The following is a 16,279-nucleotide window of genomic DNA, read 5'->3' on the forward strand; positions in this document are numbered from 1 at the left end:
TAGCAGGCCTCAGCACACTTTCAATTCAAAACATAGCATCAGCAAAGGCAAAAAGTCAGGGGGTAACCATGCCAAGGAGGCATTTCCTTACAGTGTACCATAATAACTCTGCCATAAACGCTAATACCTATAAATAGTGTAAATCTAGGGAGCAAATTTTCCATGACCATCCAGCTATCACATACTGCTAGATCATACCAGAATATCGTCTCAGGCAAACATTCAACATTCTCATATGCTTATACAAACACTTAAGGACAGTATCCACACCACACCTTTTACCAAAAGCATGACCAATGTACTCTGTCCTCAGGAAAGGCAATTCCAACCATATCTATATGTTAATAGTGCACCTGATGCAGCCACTTCACATGAGATATTTCATGTTTCCCACCCTGGTAGGAGAGGCAGGTTATGTAGCCTAGCGCAACTCTGCACTATAATTGAGGGTCTCCACCAATACCAATCCTGACTAATCAAAGTCACCAGTTTGTTAGCGTCTGTGTGCTTGTTCACCAGCAAAATGCTTTAGAGACCGCTGCATCTTTCGTCTTCAGCGATGCTGGCTATGGATTCAAACTCTTATCCCTATCATGGGAACCCAGAGTGGTTCACTGAGTCACAAGTATGTGGCAGCTCTGGAAAAAGCTCACGCACAAGTTCATTGTAGTATAGAGGAAACAGGAAAAAAACTCAGCAACTGAACTAAATAAAAGAACTGGCGAACATATGGGGTCAGACTTGTGAATACATATCAAATACCTGGCTCCCACCCAGCACCTTCTGCCCAAAGCCCTTTTACCTTGTGCCTATCGGCCTGTGGTATGCTGTAATTCTCAGCTCGGAGGTTAGAGGCTGCAACAATGAAGTCCATGTGAAAGTTGCTATCATCATCCTGTGGGCGAACAATCATTAATTTACAATTAGAGAAGCAAAATCTGTAAATTTGAATAAAAACGTCCCATAAAACAGGAAAACAAGAACTATGAAACTACATTATGGTCAGGGTCCATACAACAAGAAGACCCTCACAGTCTGACTAATTTCCTCACCACCCCTCATGCACTGTGAGGGATTCACAATTAGCGATTTTATTCAGCGAATTCTCATGGAGTTTAACTTTTGCTTAAATTGAGGATTTAATGAACTTTGATTGGTCATCATCCATTGAGAACATCTTTGACCTTATCAAGTTAATAGAGCTCTATTCGTTTCCTGTCAGTGGCCTCTTAGACTTCAGTGAAATCTCATTCATTGACAGGTCACTCACCTCATATCTTTCAATGGACTCTCACTCATCCCCACTTCATACACTGCATTCGTTGCCACACCACTTTTGTAGCACAGGAGAGGAGGCTCATTTAGTGCCACACAATTCACACCTTACAATGACTGTCAGTCATTGACTTGAGAGTAGTCTCATGTTAGGCTTTGGTCTCCAGCCACTGTTCTTACTGTCAAGGGTCATGTCTTGGTGTCATTCATGTACAGCTGTGGGAAGGGGTGTACTTTTAGGACCATGATACCGCATCCATGTTGTTCATGGTAATAAAGTGGTTCAGACACAGCAGTGTTGACAAAGTCCTGAGTGGGGTGCTCAACATGTTGAACGCAAACTGGATGCCTTGAGGTAGCCTGCGTGGAAATCAGGTAGGAGAAGGATGCAGGATAGAAATGTCTGACATTTGGGAATGATGGTGGATTGGTGGGAAGATGAACGGTTACCACTGGAGGAAGCAGGGAGCTAGGACGACTACTGTGGCAATTTGAATGATAAATGAGGACAGGGAATGTGAATGAAATGGAACATAGAAGCCCCACAGGCACCAAATCCATGAAACGGACGAGGTATAAAAAGGCCAGTCTAATGGCGAAAGTGTGGGGAATACTACATAAATATTAGAATTATAGGTTGTTTGGCTTTTGGTTAAACTTCATCATACACATGGTCAAACTTAACCTAGATATAATCCTTTCCCGCACATCCCATGTCTACGTTTCTTAGTCTCAGGGATGTCTGTTTTCCTTTTGCAATTTGTTTGCCTAATCACACCTTCTCCATCTTCTCGCAGGAGAGAACAAGCAACTTCGCCGTCCAACCCCTGTAAATCTGCACACCGGGAAAAGAAAGGCCAATACCTACAATGCAGAAGGAAGGAATTGAGTGAGTGTCATTCTCCGAGGGTGGACGCAGGAGCAGCGACCTGGCTGAGAGGTCCATATCAGACCATGAAGGAGTGAGTATTCGTCAAGCAGAAAAAAGCGGTAAAGGAAGTAAAAAGAATAATTCTTGGAAGCATTTCCTCCTCTCTGTGCCATTCTGTGAAATATTGTCTTCAGACATAACCTGAGCCGCGTGTGTTACAGAAGCCATCCTAGGTGACCGCAGTGCGTTTGTTATAACATGAGTGCAGGGATCTGTTTCTAGTTATCTGAGGTCATGGTCTGTTACTGGCATTATAATCTGAACCTCATGTGACACCGAAACCATAGTAGGTTATTAGAGTATGTTTGTTATAACATGAGAATTGGTACCCGTTTAGAGTTGGGAGAGGTTATGTCCTGCCTTTGGCACTAAAATCTCAACCTCATGTAACCTTGAAACCATAATAAGTTTTCACAGTGTATTTGTTCAAACATAGGTAACGTGGAATGATTGTACATATTAAGGGTCATGTTATGCTATTGACATTATAACGTCAGCCTCCAGTGACACTGAAACCATAGCAAGTAATCACAGTATGTCTATGTTATAACATGAGTAGGGTGGCTGACTGTTTTTATCAGAGATTATGATTCATATTACTGGCATTAAATGCTTGTTGTAAAGTACTTGGTGTAGGCTGGACTGTTTGTTATGGCATAAGGCTTCATTACAAGTTTATGAGCTCGGATGTGTAGTGGGATTCTGTCTTTTCGTATAAAGAATGCTGGTTATAAGTAATAAGAAAGGGTTCATTTTGAAAAACAGTGCATACTAGTGATAAGTATCTCTATCCATCTACCCTTTCTGTTTCTATGACGCTTATGCTCAGTCAATACCATTTAGGTCTCTTTTACTGCCCTTATCTTTTTTATTTGTTGTGGCATTAAAGTTTTTGATTTTTGTTATCTAGCCCTTATTCCCGTTCTGCTGTTTCTTCCCTACTTCCTTCTTATTGGTGCTACAATGTCCCCTTTCATTATCAAACAAATTATGGTATGCAAAACAACCAAGCAACCATTATTACAGAAACGATAAAATGATTAGAAAAATATGAAATTTTGATCATTTTTCTACAATTGCAGACGTGTGTTAATCTATAAAAACATTTCGATAAGGAGTTCCTAGTTTTAAATATATGTGCAGTGAAAGATCTGGGGCCTACTCAATACCTTTTTCAGGTCTGACTTCCCGGCGCAGCTGTCTGCGATACTTACTGTTCCTAATTCTTTAAAATAAATAAAGAGTAAGCTTTCGCTGCGCTCACAGGAGTATTCCTCTCATCCTGTATGTGCATCATTCAGACTCCTGTGGTGTGGCAGAATAATGCACGAGTTACTGTGTTGTTCTGCCTACTAGAGCACACTGGAACACTTTGCTCCTGCTTCGATTAAAGTGCAAGTAGCACTTGCTTACAAGGGTTTAGCAATACACTATCACCGCCACAAGCTGGTTGCGCAGTAGGGACAGGTACAAGCAATAATAATTTCCTTTTTTTTTTTAAAGAGAGAACGGCTAAGATGCAAACAAAATCCAGGGTCCAACGTAATGTTTTACTCCAAGGCATATCTTACAATTTAGTGAGAAAGAGCATGTGCTATTGTAGACATTTTTTTGTTATTTGAGGAACCCAAGGGAGAAATTCAGTTTTAGCTTAATTGAAATTAATCCAAATCCTATATATATTTGCATTTCTGAAAAGATGGAGTGGGAAGCCTGCAGATCGTGGCTGGAAGGTAGAAAGTTTAAAAGCCACCAGCGTGTCCTTAGCACATTTGTTACGCAGAACTCCCAGTTTTAATACCAGCTGATGTAAAGGTTGTGCCTCATAATTAAAAAACTAGGATAACATGGCGGATAATAAAGGGCTGCTTTGGGATTACCCATGGAGACCAGGGAACATTCGTATCCCACAGAGGAGGCGCCCAACAGGGCTGTTGCTGCCCTACTGAGACAAAAGCTTTGGCGTGTCTTTTTCAAACTGAAATGGCGGATAGAAATTGAAGTGCCAGACTTGACTAAATGTGAGGAGCTGTTGAGGTTTCCTTAGAGATGGCATCAGAGTTGATTATTGGCCAGTTGACAAGATTTCTCGATTGTCCCTACAAAATAGCTGTTAATCATGACACTACCGATTAGCACTGACACAATTAAAACTAGGATTATCTAGTCGCTTTAGTACTTTGAAAAGATGTTTGGAGGAATTAGGGCCATTATGTACTAAGATGGGGCTGCGGTGATGTCAGTATATTTTGTACATTAACTCTTTTGCGATGCGAACCCCCCTTCACCTTGCATTGGTGACTGACTTACTAATCAGCCACAGGGCAGAATGACCAGTCACAGGGACTTGTGTTAATATTCTTAGGCATGAGTCCTTCTGAAACTCCCAGAGAATGCAGAAAGAAAGATCTCTGAGGGACAGCAGACCAACGTCCTTGCATTTGCATTCTCTGAATGATGATGTTTCTATTTGAAAGCAGTGCTATTCCTTAAAGGAACATGGCTGCTTTCAAAAAAGAAAAGTTGGCATTCAATGATTGGCATTGGGAGGTATGAGTAGTTCCCTGTGAGTTCACTACTGCCCCCAAAGCACCCTAATGCCCTCCGACACATTTACAGGGATGGCCACCACTCCGGGATTGCCTTCCTACCCCCTTGCAGGAGTGGTAACAGACCAATGGTTTGCAACCAAATGTGGTCAAAACCACTGATATATTGCATAGCAAATCGCAAAGGAGGGGGAGACAAGCATTATATACCTCCTTTTCTTTGCGATTTGTTAGGGTTTTAAAGCTCACTTCAGATTGGACATTTCAACATATTATATGCGATTTATACACTGTTACCTTCAATTTTGCGGGTTTGCCCTTGGCATATTGAGTTTAATGTGTGATGTCTATATTTTGAATAACAATATCTGTTTTTATATCTTCCTATATTGATACCTCGATTTACTTCTATAGTATAAATGTCATCCTTAACTTTGTTAGATAGCTTTTTCCGCCATTGGCATTGGATTTTTATAAGGTTTAATTCAACAGCCTTTGGTTCTGATTAATAAATGTATTTATTGTTGGATAACCCAATAAAGTGCAATTTAACTGATGCAAAAGTTTCAATCACTGGTCACCATCACAACCTATTCAAAAAGGGATACTCCGTGATCCCAAATTGTCTCAGCAGCCACTGCAACAGATTAGATCATGCTAATGTCAACCATAACCAGTACCACAGGCAATGGCTCCCTTCCTCGTCTTTCCTGCCCTCACCAGATTTCAAAAGGAGCCAATCAATGCTCTGAAAGCCCCCATGTCACCTCATCACCCAGCACGATGAACTGGCTCATACGACATCTGCGTGCGCACATCACCACCTGCCTACACATTCCCGCCCTTATCACCCATTGAAATAAAACAAACAGCAGCTTTGAAACGCCCTAACAGCCACAGCAATGGACAACCACGGCCTGAGGTTATACAAAACTAGAACCAATCATTGGCCACCTGGACCTTTCCGCTCTCGCCAGCCATTGTAATACAGCCCATCATCACTCGAAAAGGCCCTCCACAACCCAAGCAGTCTGAACGGTCAAATAGGTAATATGACCTCTGGCTCAGCTCACCACCGCAGCCAATCACCACTCATTTCTACATTGCTCTTTAGCAGTTCTCTTTGGACAGTCCACTGCACTTGAGTCCACAGACAACAGTGTTACCTGTTTTTACCTTTTACGTCCAGGAAAGGCCAAGGGCTAGAAATGTACGCTCAGGTAACCCACCCACACCATGTGATTCACAAACAAGGCAAACCCAGACTACAGATGTACGTACTTCATACTTTCATAGCAAACACCCATAACCGCATCCACATGTCACTCACCCACAGACACCGTCACACACCATCATCCTCTTGATTACCCTCCTGCTGCTCCCTTCGTACCTCACATCGCAGGTATCACAATCTGGATGAACTCATCATCGTAGGAACATGACTCATACACTCCACCACACATCCGCGCTAGCCATTAGCATCTCCCAAGGGCAGACCAGCCAATGCACCAACCACACACATAAGAGGATCAGCAGACTCACAGTCACACATAAGTCTACCTGTCCCTAACCCTTCGCAAAGCAGTAGTACTCAAGCCACTAAAGCTTATTACCTGTTAGATCCCTTATCCAGCATCCGAAATAACCACATTAAGTCTGACATAAACATCCTGCCAGACACAACAGTGTTTTCAAGGAAGAAAATAAAAACCTCTTTGCTTTTGCCTCTAGTAAGGTGTACCCACCACAAATACAACACCCGTACCTCATTTTAATGGCCCCAAACCAATGCAAAATCCAATGTCCGTGGACTGAACCAACCAGCTCACCATCCCATTTTCCATCCCTCAAGCCACACGAATGCAAAGGAGAAAAAGAGATAGACTAGGTTACTGCTACTTTTAGACATTTCCTCTGGAATCTCTATAAGAACTTATCAGGCTCTCCAAACACGTGGACTTCAATGCACTGTTAAACCAAGATCCTCGCTACCCAAACCTTCAGCACCTCTGTATCCTTGAGAGCTCTCATGAACAAGTGCTCTATTCACCGAGAGTAAAGACATGAAGAAAGACCACAGCTCCTGATGCCCGTAGCCAATTCAAAACAATGTGCACCACATGCAGATACCTTATTACCACAGCCAGAACAATCTTTTACAATATTTAATCAACAAAGTGACCAATAGAGGCAAAGCAATTTTCAAGTGACTCAAACACAGAACCAGTACCCTCCCTGGCCTGCTAATTGTATTTAAATGCTACTATAACAAGATTGATAATATTGACTGTTAGAAATAGGGTTTCTGGTTGGCTAGGGTATGCACCTAAGCCAGGCAGAACCCACCACTCTTGTCAGGGCAAGTAAGTTGCATACCAAATATAACATGTGCTCATCCTCTGGTAGCTTGGCACAGAGCAGTCAGGCTTATCCACAGAGACAAGCATTTGCGTAACATGCACTAGTGACACAATGAAGTGCACAACAAAAGAAACTCCACACAGAATTATATGTAAAAATATGTTTCTATATTTCTATATTGGCATATGTATCACAGATCAAAACGACAAAGCATAAATATTATACATCAGAGGCAATCACTGCAATGGAGCTCAGTACCGTGAACCAACACGATCTGTATCCTAGAATCAATAAATGCTCAGGGTATGAAAATTCATGAGGCTATGAGAAAACACTAAAAGGTACATCGGTCACTACATTAGTGTGTGTAATGCAACCTGGTTTTAGTGACCAGGCATATGAAACATCATTAATCATCACAAATGCATGAATTACCATCTACCTGCATAAACACATAGGGGGCAGTGCACCTGCACTCCTATTAAACTATAAACATAGTGCATAGCAGCACCTGCATGCCTATTACTTTCTATAAGGTAACCTCCTGGCCTCTAAATGGGACAGGTTTCTAAGGAGGGCCTCGCTCAAGGACTCACCCCAAGATGTCACTAAGTACAAGTGCCCCAGGTGGGACCCAAAGTGGGGTGGAAGGCACACGCTGTGAAAACTGATGGAGAGACCTCGGTGGGTCCCCCGCCTGACGATGAGCACAGTAGCTGCCTGCGAGCGCATGGTGCAGCTGCTGATCAAGGCAGCTTTTCACAGTAACCCAGCCAAATTCTGCGTGAAGACCTTGCTGGGTCCCTGCGCCCGTGAAACCAGGGAAGGCGGCTGGCTGTTATAATGCGCTGCACAGCTGCTGGCAGACATAGCTCCCGGCACAATGCTGATGTTGCAGCTTGTCTGGGATCATCCAAGATCTGTCGGACCACTACTTCACTTAAAAAAAGGTGACCCCTGCAGCAGGATATCGATGTGTGCCCCGCCAAGGGGAAAATGCCAGGACACAGCCGCCCGCGGACATGAAGTACAGCAGCAGTGATTCCTCTCCTTTGCTCTGCCATGCTACCTTCTCACTGGTTGAAGCTGGAGGTCCAACTTCCGGCAGTCAGAATGCAGCTCTGCACGCACAGCGCAAGCCATGATGGGGTAAGCTGCTAGCGCTTGGGGATAGTCGAACAAGTGCTTTCATGTGCTGAGGGCCAGATGAGGCACATCCCACACCCTATGTTGCTAGGTCCAGGGGAGTACTCATCTTATAAAAGGGCCTGCTCTTCAGATTGGCCCCATGTGACGTGCTCCATATGGCCTGGGTAAACGACTAGGGAAAGATAAGAAAATTAAGCACTCCCCAGGCGCTGTGCTTGCAGAGGCTAGGAGCACAACCAGCACACACCACTGGGCTCCTGGTGGAACACTTGGGGGGAGGGTGGACACAACACAAGAAGCAGCAAACAAAGACCAGCACAACAAAACAAGTGATTCCACTGGCAATCTTCTCCTGGCAACCCACAGTACTTCAGTAGAACAGAGTCAGGGATCAGATGGCAACAGGACAACAAACAGAAAAGCAACCCAGTGAGTCCTTCACCCAGCACATAGAAGGCAGCAGGGCAACAACAGAAGGGTCCTTTGTGCAGTTCAGCAGTCCTTCTGACAGAAGTTCAGTCCGAGTTCCCAAAGTGTTTTCCAAACATGGAGTCAGAGCCCCTGTACTTATACTCTAAAATATCTTTGTTCAGGGGGTGACTTCAAAGGAACCATTTCAGTTGTAACACAATTCCTTTCAACCCGGCCCAGGCCCCAGACATCAGTAGGGGGTAAATCAGTCCTTTGTGTGAGGGCAGGACAGTGTCTATTGACATGCAAGGTGTGAATGACCTCTCCCAGACCAGGAAGACTATCAGTATGCAGATGCTTCTCCTATCACACCCAGCCCCTCCGGTGCTGTGGCTGTCTGGAAAGTATGTACTAAGTGTATCTGTCACTCTGCCCTAGATGTGGATTGGAGTCAAGCTGCAATTGGTTTCAGAATAGGCTACAACAAGGAGACTCCTACCTTTCTGGTAGTCAACAATGCTCTCCTAATCACAGACAAGCATGATCCATGTACCCTGATCCTCTTACACTTTCTGAAGCCTTCAATACAGTCAACACAAAAGCACCACTTCTCACACTAAAATCAAGAATAGACTTCTCTGATAGTTTTCTGCAATGGCTCACCCCTAGCTCACCAAAGCCACTAATTATTCCTGAAAGTAGCCCCGAGTTCCCAGAAATAACTGTCTGCTACAGACAACTCAAGGCTCCCATCTATTCCCCTTCATCTTGAACCACTACATGGAACCCCTGCAAGCCCCACTCACTGACAGCAGTACTAAGCTCCATCAAAGCGTCAATGACAAATAAGTATTCCCCATGGGTTATATGACAGAGCATTGCTGAAAAGTTCAAGGACACAAATATAAACTTTACATACTTTGTATGTAAAGTACAAAAATAGTGATTACCACATCAAATTGTACATTTTAAATATTAACTTAAAAAAATATGTTAATTTAAAAAATGCTACATTACAAAATAAACAGAACATAAAAATACTTTCTTTTTTTAACTTATAAGCATGAAATAAACATCTATACTATACTGTAAAATAAATGCAAAAAAACAAACAATGTTTAATTAATAAAACATTAAATAAGTACTAATTAGGGCTCCCAGTTTTATGATATTTAATTTTTTAAAATTTCTGTCTGTATTTATCCATATTTATTTACGCCCATTTTATTGGTATTTATCCATATTTATTTTGTGGTTTGAGACTAAATGGAGTTGCAAAATGGTATATTTCCATTTTATTTAACTGATAAACATGTGCTTATACATTGATATACCTATTGTGCTTTAGCAAATTAAGCAAAACAATACATGCACAGGTAAATATTATCATTATGCACAAATGTATGTTAACATATGCCTGTATTTTGGGAATCCCATCCTGTTTTTAACATCCCGTGGAGTCTATCTGCTTAGCAGCTAGTCTAAAATTTGTAGAGCACAGTGTGGGGAGTCACTCACAAGAAGAGCAATTGTCGGTATTTTTTCTGCTTTTAAAAATAAATACAAACAGGAAACAGATCGTTTTCTGTCTATATTTATCAGTAAAAACAGAAAAGAAGGAGCCTTTAATAATAATAATACAGTATATTAAACTTTATAAACAACATGTACAATACAATTGCTAAAATTCAAAAATATATTTTTAAAATCTTTTTTTTAATTCACATAAAAAAACTGGAGGGGTCAAATGCACTATTCCCACTCCAAACAAAGTAAAGGTAGAGAAAATCTAATGTCTATTCCCACTCCAACGCGAGATCAGTATTGAAAATGTTGGCCTTTGGAAGAGTTGTGAAGTGTTGAAATTTGGAGGGGTGAGATCTATTATTCTCATTCCAACATAACAAAGGAAGGAAAAGTGTCAGACTTTAGGAGGCTCAGATTTACTATTTCCATTTCTACATTTGCAAAAAAAAGATATAGATAAAAAAAGATAAAATATATTTAAACAACTATATACAAATATAATATTTTATCACTACATAAATTATGGAAATAATTAAAACTAAAATTACTAAATTAACGAAACAGCTATAAATGAGATTATATTTAAACATTCCAACAATAAAAAACATTAGAAACAGATTTAAAATACTTCCCACCCCATTACCCTAAAATTCCAAAACCCACAAAAAACAAAAAAAAATTCAATACACATTAATTTAGCTCATAATAATACTATACATTAATTATATAAACAACCGAAAATATACCATAATTAATATAAAAATGATCAAAATATTTACAAAAACAATTATCCTATTAATCAAACAGGTTTAATACATTATCATGTTTTAATTGTCTAATCAATAATTTTAAAATAAAATAATGTGCATAATCATTGATATAATTAACAAATGAACGGGTATAAAAGGCACTACTTATAATCAATTAAAAAATATGCAATAACTTCCCACTCTCTTCCCCAACAAACTCAACAGACTGCCAATAAATCGTTAAATTCAAATAAACTGAAAAAATCTTTGAAAATATTACCAAATTAAAAAAATAAACATGCTAAAAAAATTACACATGGAACATTAAATGAATAATAATGTATAACACAAAAACTAATAAACCCCAACAAAATATTTAAAAAGCAATATCATATACAACCATATTTAAAAACAAAAAAACTATAAAATACTTTAATAATGTTCTGGAAGTGACAAACGGTGACAGGAAACGGAAACAGTGTGAGTGAGGAGTGAGGTGGGTGTAGAAAAGAGAAGCAACGGCGGGCACAGAGTGAAGGACAGAGCGAGTACGGAGAGAATTTTTGAAAATACGCCTCACCAGTTACTGAGAAATGAGGGGACAATGGGCAAAAGGAGGGTGGATAAAGGAGAAGGGTCTTGCGGCCCGTAGCCTGCTCAACGGTGAGCATCCATAGCTGCCTCCACTGTCTTTGCCCATTTTCACCTTAGCCCCCGCCTCATGCCTCCCACCCACATCACCAGCACTAAATGTTGCACTTAAGGCTGGGCGCTATTCCCCAGCAGTTGCTCATCTGATTCTCCATTGTCCACGGAAGTGGTCCTGGCTGCCTGTGCCACAAACCAGTTAACAAATACAGCTGTCACCCTTTTGAAGGCACTGTTAGGTCCCTCACCCAGGCAGCTCCTGTCTCCCTGCCCGCCCCCTTTTTTGCACTGGGCAGCCTGGTATTACAGCAGTGGAGGCTGATGATACGTCTGGAGTGGCACAAGGAGTAGTCAGCATGTATTCAGGGTACTGCTGATGGTGAGGCTGATTCAGTGAGAGGCGAATGGGTGTGTGATTACTGATTTAGAATCGTTTGTTGACTGCCCAGGTGTGGCCATGCTCTGGCTGATAAAAAACTCCTGTGCCATTACTCCAATTTGGGTGACTACTTCTGGGTCCCACAGATCATTAATATCTCTTCACCACAGCCCTGCTATGTATTTGAAGGCATGCAAAGGTGCATTCTTTCAACCCTGAGACCTTGCTCACCACTATTACACATAATAATCCTTGGAGTATTCGGCAATTGGCTGCCAGTTTTCTTGGCAAGTAATTGTTTATTACGATCATCATTGTGGATAAGTGCCTGGGCAATTTTGTTTCATAATATTTTATTGGTTTCATTGCAAAAGTGAAATAATAAGTAACAAAACTCTGGGCCACATGGCCCACGTGCAAGTGCAGGACAACACACAAGGTATCAATCTGTGCCACATATGCATTAACTCTGTACACAACAACATACAAATTGTGGGTCCGCTATGCATCCAGCAGCAGTCCATGGGCCCTTTAAATCTAGTCCAAGGGCCCCAGATTCACTCATACTTCTACGGAACTCCTGTGCCTTAGACACCAATTTTTCCATTGCTGCACAGCTGTCCGTGCCCCCTACCCATTTGTGTTTGGGCCGCAGCTGAACATCCCTCCAGTGCCTGGCCAGGTCCCTCTTGGCCACCAAATAATCAGTGGTGACAAGGGCTCGTGTCTCCCCCACTGTATCCATAATTCCCAGCAGTAATCACCTGGGGGCCCAGAGCAACAGCAAGCCCACAATCCTTCCAATCCGATCACTGACCTCTCTCCAATACCCTTGAACTACCGGGCAAGTGACTGGGCACTTCTGATTTGCCCAAGTCAGATCTGGTTGAAAACCTGGGTGGTCCTGGTTTCTTGATTTTCTTTCTCTACTTCAAGTTTACCACAAGCTCGTCTCAGTCCTAATACAACGGACGGATAGGAAATTACCCTCTGGGAGGCTGGCTTATGCACGAGCATGTAAAAAAAACTAGATCAAACCTCATGAGAAACAAATCCCTACATCTAAATTCTTTGAAGAGTTTTAATGCTATCTTAACATTCTTTTCTAAACTGTTTGTTGGTGATAACGGTCTGACCTCAACATAGGCATCCTGCAAGTTAGTATAGGCATCTGAATTGGAACCCTCTCAATGTCTCATAAGTCACCGCTTCCTATGGTGAGGATGTATGTACGCACTCTGACAGTCCAGTGGCCATGGAAAATGCACTGCTTATTGAAGAGTTCCGTTTTCCAGACTTGGACATCGATTTAAAACAGCACCAATTGGTTTCTACTGCATCCCCCAATCTGGGGAAGGCTCCCCTTTGGGTGCCATCCCCCACCCTAGGACGCAAATTTGCAGTAGCACCCCATCTGAGAATTTTCCTTCCACTTCCAGGACGTCTGCCATGCCAGAACTGCACTTAAATCTTCAGTCTCGGTATAATGTCCCTAGTAATTATGTACAACTCTGAATCTCTGCAGTGCCTAGAGAGGATTCGGTCCTCTATACTGTCTCTTTTGGGAAAATCAGTCAGTAGCTGGACTCACTCTTGATCACAATAAAGTCTTTGACTCAGGATAAAAAGGTATTATTGGATAAAACCAACCCACCCTTAACTCATGAAGATGTGTGGGAATTTTCTGTATCTCAATTCGATTCCCAAATTGGGCACTCAAAAAGCAGATTCTAGTGAGCAGCCATCATCCAAACGCCGATCTAAAGATATGGGAATACAAGCGGGTCCTCCTTACTGTCAGAAAAGGAATAAAGGGCCTGCTTGCCCGAGGGGGAATGAGTTGGCTTTCTCTTTGCAAAGTATCTTCAAACCAGTGCCCACAAAGGTATTATCTCAGTCCCCACACCTCCAACAAATGTAAAAAAATATAGGGGGTCATTCTGACCCCGCCAGGGTTGGAGGGAGCACCGCCAACAGGCTGGCGGTGCTCCACAGGGTATTCTGATCGCGGCGGTTCAGCCGCGGCCAGAAAGGGAAAACCAGCGGTTTACCGCTGCCCTGGGAATCCCCCATGGCGGCGCAGCTTGCTGCGCCGCCATGGGGGATTCTGACACCCCATACCGCCATCCTGTTCCTGGCGGTTCGCCCGCCAGGAACAGGATGGCGGTATGGGGTGTCGTGGGGCCCCTGGGGGCCCCACTTAGTATTTCAGTGTCTGCCTTGCAGACACTGAAATACGCGACGGGTGCCACTGCACCCGTCGCACCTTCCCACTCCGCCGGCTCAATTCTGAGCCGGCGTCCACGTGGGAAGGATGATTTGCACTGGGCTGGCGGGCGGCCTTTTGCCGGTCGCCCGCCAGCCCAGTGCAAATCCCAAAATACCCTCAGCGGTCTTTCGACCGCGGAGCGGTATTTTGGAGGGGGGAAACTCTGGCGGGCGGCCTCTGCCGCCCGCCAGGGTGAGAATCACCCCCATAATCTCTTTCCAATTTTTCAGAAGAATAAAATTCCTATGTCATTAAATCCCAAGGGGATAAATAAAACAAGAGCAACAAAGGACTATATGATGGAACGACGAATGCTGGAACCACATAGGCCTGAACAACGCAATCGGAACAACGACCGCGTTGTTACCACAAATGCCTTAACCATGAATGCCTTAGCAACAATTTTTTTGTTGTAAAGGCATGCGTGGAACGGCATGCGTGGATCCAGCATGCAACCTCACCAAGCCCCCACCCCGCCCCTAAAAACAATCCTACCCCAACCCTCTACCCCGCCCCTAAAAACAATCCTACTCCAACCCCCCACCCCACCCATGAAAACTAAAATAACCCCGACCCCCCACCCTGCCCCTAAAATCACCCCGACCCCCCACTCCTAAAACTACTGTGACCCCGCCCCTAACAACTAAAACTACCCGACCCCTCAACCCCGTCCCTAAAACTACCCGACCCCCTGCCCAGCCCCTAAAACTACTGCGACCACCTACCCTGCCCCTAAAACTTAAACTACCCCACCCCTAAAAACTAAAAAATTATCCCAAACTCCCAGCCCCACCCCTAAAACTACTGCAACACCGACCCTAACAACTAAAACTAACCCAACCCCTCACCTGTCCCTAAAACTACCCCGACCCCCTGCCCAGCCCCTAAAAACTACAAAATTACCCCAAACTCCCAGCCCCACCCCTAAAACTACTGCGACTCCCCACCCCACCCCTAAAACTAAAACTACCCCAACCCCTCACCCCACCTCTAAATCTACAGTTACCCCCCACTCCTATAACTTAATCTACCCCACCCCAAAAAACTAAAATTATCTTGACCCCCACCCCTGCCCCTGAAACTTAAACTACCCGCCCCTAAAAACTAAAATTATCTTGACACCCCACCCCTCCAAACTTAAACAACTGCGACTAAAACTACCACGAGCCCCCACCCCGCCCCTAAAACTACCCAGATCCCCCACCCTTAACTAAAACTACCCCGACACCCCACCATGCCCCTAAAAGTAAAACTACCATGACCCCCAACCTGCCCCTAAAACTACCATGGCCCCCCAACCCGCCGCTAAAACTACTGCGACCCCTAAAACTTAAACTACCCGACCCTCCACTGTGTCCCTAAAAACTCAAATCATCCCGACCTCCACCCCGCCCCTAAAACGACGGCGACCCCCCCCACCCCGCCCTTAAAAACAAAAATTACCCCGGATCTCACCCCTAAAACTACTTTGACCCCCATGCTGCCACGTGTAATCAAAACTACCATGGCCCCTCACCCCATCCCTAAAACTAAAACTACCCCGACCCTCTACCCCACCCCTAAAACTACCGCGATCCCGACCCTTCCCGTAAAACTTAAACTACCCTGCCCCTAAAAACTAAAATTATCCTGATACCCCCAGACGCGCCTCTGAAACTACTGCGACGCCCCACCCCGCCCCTAAAACTTAAACTACCACAACCCCTCCCCCCACCCCTAAAACTACAGTGACACCCCACTAATGCTAAAACTACCTCGACCCCTGCCCCTAAAACTACCCTGACCCTTACCCCACCCCTAAAAACTGAAATTACCCAAACCCCACCCCAAAAAAACTAAAACTACCCGACCCCCCCACCCTGCCCCTAAAAACTGAAACTACCCCCACCCGCCCCTAAAACTTAAAGTACCCCGACCCCCACCCTGCCCTAAAAACTAAAATTATCCCGACTCACACTCCGCCCCTAAAACTAAAACTACCACGACCCCCCCACCCCTGCCCCTAAAACTAAAACTAACCCAACCCCCAAC

The 16,279-nt window shown here is 43.7% G+C and overlaps 1 protein-coding gene across 4 annotated transcripts in view; it reads right to left on the reverse strand.

Moving 5' to 3' along the window:
- The window catches only part of UBA7 (ubiquitin like modifier activating enzyme 7), a 912,980-nt gene that overhangs the window by 452,224 nt on the left and 444,477 nt on the right, over positions 1–16,279 (reverse strand). For all 4 annotated transcript variants that reach the window (XM_069206847.1, XM_069206846.1, XM_069206844.1 and 1 more), the window contains one exon: positions 803–895. In XM_069206847.1, the coding sequence (XP_069062948.1) occupies positions 803–895 (93 nt within the window). The remainder of the gene's footprint in view (positions 1–802; positions 896–16,279) is intronic.

This window comes from Pleurodeles waltl, chromosome 9, assembly GCF_031143425.1.
Source record: "Pleurodeles waltl isolate 20211129_DDA chromosome 9, aPleWal1.hap1.20221129, whole genome shotgun sequence".
Classification (NCBI taxonomy): domain Eukaryota; kingdom Metazoa; phylum Chordata; class Amphibia; order Caudata; family Salamandridae; genus Pleurodeles; species Pleurodeles waltl.